This window comes from Formica exsecta, unplaced genomic scaffold (assembly GCF_003651465.1).
Source record: "Formica exsecta isolate Colony F162 unplaced genomic scaffold, ASM365146v1 scaffold223, whole genome shotgun sequence".
Classification (NCBI taxonomy): Eukaryota; Metazoa; Arthropoda; class Insecta; order Hymenoptera; family Formicidae; genus Formica; species Formica exsecta.
Genome location: NW_021849528.1, coordinates 464,073 through 468,213, shown reverse-complemented (window position 1 = coordinate 468,213; position 4,141 = coordinate 464,073). Strand labels below are relative to the sequence as shown.

Genomic DNA, 4,141 nt, shown 5'->3' with positions numbered 1-4,141 from the left:
TATATATCATCTATGTAAAAATATTATAATCTGAATTAAACAGAGCAGTAGCATTTTGATTTTATCACTCATTAGTTTTGTATTATATATATATATTTTTTTGTTTGTAATACAATAGAAGTATTTATTTTATAAAAATTATACGCATATCAAAATAAAATTCATACTATATACGCTGCTGCTCTTTGGGTGATTTCTGTTCTGCAAATGGGGCAGTTATTATTGATGCTAGCCGAACAATCTTCACATATGCATACATGACCACAAGGCAGTAGAATAATTTCGCGAGCATTTGTATTGCAAACGACACATATTTGATCTTCTCTGAGATCCCTATCCCTGACTCTTTGACGTCTTTCTTGACGAGACGTCTCAAGCGTCTGTCGTAACTGCTCCACCAATCTTTGCTCCTGTTTATTCTTCCAGTAGCGTCTTGCCATGATTCCTCCGAGAAATAATCCAATTGCGCCACTTATTACACAAAATATCCTAGATTTCAGAAAATTATGTGTTTAATACAAATTTAATTAAGTAATACATAATATGGTAATTATTATTTTGTTGAATTTTATAAATACCTGTATAGCTTCTTACGATCATCCAAATTCCTTATTAAAGTGGTGATTGACATGCTTGTTATATAAAAAGGAGACCCATTTAACGGAGATTGCAATATAAGAGTGTCTGATTTAGTTTGTGATCTCGAGAGCTCACCTATTGCTGTAATAATTGAATTGTCACGCAACATTTTTTCCGTAGATTGTATGCCACGTTGACGCACTCCTAATAAATAATAACATTATAAATTAAGTTTTAAAACTTGAATTTTCTATAAGACATATATAAATAATTCAATATCTCATAGAAGAAAAATAAGTAATCTCAGCCCATCTCATTGCACAATTACCTGTAAAAAATCCCCATACAAGATCCGCAAATGTAGGTACACTAGGTTCAAAATTATCAGAAATTATATCCAAATCTAAGATATCAGCGGATAACGGATCTATAATTTCCACTGAGTACCATCCCCTTTGTAAAACAAATGGTACTACACGATAAACTTTTTGAATTATTCGTTCATGAGCAGACCTATGGTATTACAATCAATTAAGAAAGTATAATAGTGAGTCAAGAAGATTATTGATATTTACATATCATTATTGTTTATAAATGCATGTGTTGACTTACCAGAAACCAGTCGATGTTCTAGCAATAACATGTTCACTAACTCTAAACTTCTGTATAACTCCAGTGACATCTTTTTTATTGATACTTTGCAACGATTCTCCTAATGGTTTCACGATTCCTTTGACAGCAATATAATCTATTTTGTTATTCGGACTGTTATCTATTAGATTTTTCAGATCTGATCCAATGTCATGCAGTTCAACACTCTGTAAAATACACACATGAATTTTCTACCTTCCAAGCTATCTTAAATATTATATATGTTTTAGCATATCTCTTTTTAAATTGTAATATATTTCAAAATTTTCGATTGAATGATTGATTGTCTACCTTAACCGCCGCAATTGAATTCTTGTAGTAGATATATTGTTTTAAACAAATAGCGAATACGACGGTATCAATTCCAAAGGAGATTATTTCACCCAAATACTCCATGATTAGATTACGTTTTCGGATGCATTACGTCTGCCCCAATCTTCACAAATTTATTTAGACTGAAATTACATCAGAATAATCATCCTGAAAGATTTTTCAAATTATAAAGAATCTGAGAAAAGACAGGAAGGGACAGCCGCGTTTTTTTCTTAGATTGTTGCGCTATCATCAGATATATGTCAATCGCATAAATGAACTAAAATCTATTCGTATTTTTATTAGAAATGTGCACTATACAACATGGTTACGTTCAAAGATGTTAACATTATCGGACATCAGAGTAGCGTTTAATTGATCAATCAGAACAAGAGCAAAGATTTTATTGTCATTAATTAATATGCTTCTCTATCCGATGAGTAGATTTTCGAACACAACTCTAAACTTTTTAGTAATTTATTAGCTCGCATGATTTTTAGTAAATTATTAAAAAATATGAAAGATCGCACTGTGTTACCAGAAAGAAGCTTGAGAGAGTCATGGCTCGGTTTTAGGTGATCCTTTAAAACGATACGCCCTCTGTGGACATAGACAGCGTAGATATATATCTCTACTACTCTCTGTTGGTTATGTTCAGTTATGTTAGCACAGGTTAGAAATATATGTATTCAAAGATGGTATATATTCGCAGTTTTTAACATTACACAAAAATTCGAAAACGTAGTATATATTGCGTACTATAAAAAACGAAAATCTAGTAAAGAATATTACTAATAAACATTTAATTTGATATACCAATATGTACTTACAATCATAAAACATTTATACTAGAATGACAACACGTGGAGAAAACCCGAATTTTAACTGACTAGAAATGAAATAAAAGATCCAATCTTTTAAAATTACCAATGTTGTACGTACTTTGTCGAACGGACGGAAATCAAAAGGAACAAAGAGGAAGATAACAGCAATTGTTGCGAAAAGTTATACTTGTACGATGTATAATCATTTTAGGAGATGTCTGATTGTTTCGACGAAGATTCATAGGAAACTTTTGACGCAAGAGTCAAGCCACGAAAGTATTTTATTACCCGTGATCGATTGCTATGCGAGCTCTCGTTGTATTTGGAATAATACAGTGTACAAACGGGTTTATTGTCAGATCGCGAACAACGAGAAGACCGATGAGACAAGTGTAATGAAAAGTGATGTGCAGCAGAAGCCTGATGACTTTCTTTCCAATCCCGAAGACATAAAACGTTATCAAATATTAGAGTTAGAGATAGATGTAATGCGAAACGATGCCGAGAAAGTTCCTGAAAAACTTAATCCAGATAATTGGTTGCTGTTGTTAAAACTACCGAGCAAGAGGCAAAGAAAGTAAGTACCTTATATATCTCTTTTCTTCTCATATTCAAAAATATCTTTGCGATTTTAACTAATTTCTTTGATTAATATCTTAATTAAGATGATTTCTTTTTTTAATGCTGTACAGAAAATATCTTTACTATTTGTGGTGTAATGAAACTCACAAAAAAAATGAGAAAATGAGAAAGGAGTTGAAGAAGGCTAAATGGCTTGCCGAGAAAGCAGAAGCAGAAGCTCAGCAGACAAAGGATACTGGCAAAATAAAATATGGACTCACATATAATTCGATATTTATGCGTATAAATTCAACAACTATGAACCATTATTACAATGCTAAATTAATGCAAGCCATAATGTTTGCACCAAAAGTTGTATTTGATTGCAGCTATGAGAGCTATATGAACTTTCATCAAATTCACAATTGTGCTAAGCAGCTAACTCTGTCTTTTGCTAACAATCGTGCTCATGTCGATCCTATGTGTCTTTATTATTGTAATTTGAACAAAGATGGATTGCTTATGGAATACTTTCAGCGCAACGTTCCTACTTTATTGAATGACGATTTTCCAGCAATTGTGACATCACAATCTTACTTAGATTTGTTTCAGAAGGATCAGTTATTGTATCTTACTCCACATTGTAAAACTGATATAACTGAATATGATCCTGACACTGTATATATCATAGGTGCAATGATAGACACGGTAAATGGATATAAAATTTTTTTATAATATAAATATATATTACATACATGTCTTTTGTTAAGAAAATTTTTTGTCAATTTGTAGACTAATTCAGAACCTTTATCTTTGGCAAAAGCCAAAAAGGATGGTATTCGCATGGGCAAATTGCCACTAGAAAGATATATGGAGTGGGGTCCTAGTTCATGTAAAAGATTTTCAATCAATCAGATGATAAATATATTATTGGATTTAAGATATACAGGAAATTGGAAAAAAGCATTACGGCATGTGCCAAACCGAAAGTTAAAAGAATCCAGGGAGTTTAAGCTACAAAAGCAATTGAGAAGACATTTGTATTTGCAAAAGATGGGAATTCAAGAATCATCCGCAATCGAAAAAAATTTTACATACAACAGTAAAAAATCGAATGATTGTAGAGTTGATTGTACATCATAAAAGGTAACTTTTGTAATTATTGTATATATTATGCAAGTATGTATATAATGAATTTTATATATATATATATA

The 4,141-nt window shown here is 31.4% G+C and overlaps 2 protein-coding genes across 3 annotated transcripts; one reads left to right on the top strand and one right to left on the bottom strand.

Annotated features, from left to right (window-relative positions):
- Positions 1-75: 75 nt before the first annotated feature.
- LOC115235487 (mitochondrial E3 ubiquitin protein ligase 1) lies at positions 76-2,162 on the bottom strand. Of its 2 annotated transcripts, none has more exons than XM_029807321.1 (6): positions 2,081-2,162; positions 1,522-1,710; positions 1,192-1,397; positions 908-1,092; positions 579-783; positions 76-489 (listed from the first exon to the last, which is right to left on the bottom strand). In XM_029807321.1, the coding sequence occupies exons 2-6, from the start codon at positions 1,624-1,626 to the stop codon at positions 162-164; spliced, it is 1,029 nt and encodes a 342-aa protein (XP_029663181.1). In that variant the 5' UTR covers positions 1,627-1,710; positions 2,081-2,162; the 3' UTR covers positions 76-161. The 2 variants fall into 2 exon arrangements, with proteins under 2 accessions (XP_029663181.1, XP_029663182.1); XM_029807322.1 differs by having other exon boundaries at positions 1,522-1,685; positions 2,081-2,114.
- A 17-nt stretch (positions 2,163-2,179) lies between these two features.
- On the top strand, positions 2,180-4,130 carry LOC115235485 (mitochondrial ribonuclease P protein 1 homolog). The gene is made up of 3 exons (XM_029807312.1): positions 2,180-2,943; positions 3,059-3,635; positions 3,720-4,130. The coding sequence occupies exons 1-3, from the start codon at positions 2,561-2,563 to the stop codon at positions 4,068-4,070; spliced, it is 1,311 nt and encodes a 436-aa protein (XP_029663172.1). The 5' UTR covers positions 2,180-2,560; the 3' UTR covers positions 4,071-4,130.
- Positions 4,131-4,141: the final 11 nt, after the last annotated feature.

Coding starts and splice junctions, on each gene's coding strand:
- LOC115235487 (XM_029807321.1), bottom strand. CDS start 1,626: ATGGAGTATTTGGGTGAAATAATCTCCTTTGGAATTGATACCGTCGTA. Junction 1,398..1,521: donor ATTCAATTGCGGCGGTTAAG/GTAGACAATCAA, acceptor TGTATTTTACAG/AGTGTTGAACTGCATGACAT. Junction 784..907: donor TGTATGGGGATTTTTTACAG/GTAATTGTGCAA, acceptor ATTATTTATTAG/GAGTGCGTCAACGTGGCATA.
- LOC115235485 (XM_029807312.1), top strand. CDS start 2,561: ATGTATAATCATTTTAGGAGATGTCTGATTGTTTCGACGAAGATTCAT. Junction 2,944..3,058: donor CCGAGCAAGAGGCAAAGAAA/GTAAGTACCTTA, acceptor AATGCTGTACAG/AAAATATCTTTACTATTTGT. Junction 3,636..3,719: donor TAGGTGCAATGATAGACACG/GTAAATGGATAT, acceptor GTCAATTTGTAG/ACTAATTCAGAACCTTTATC.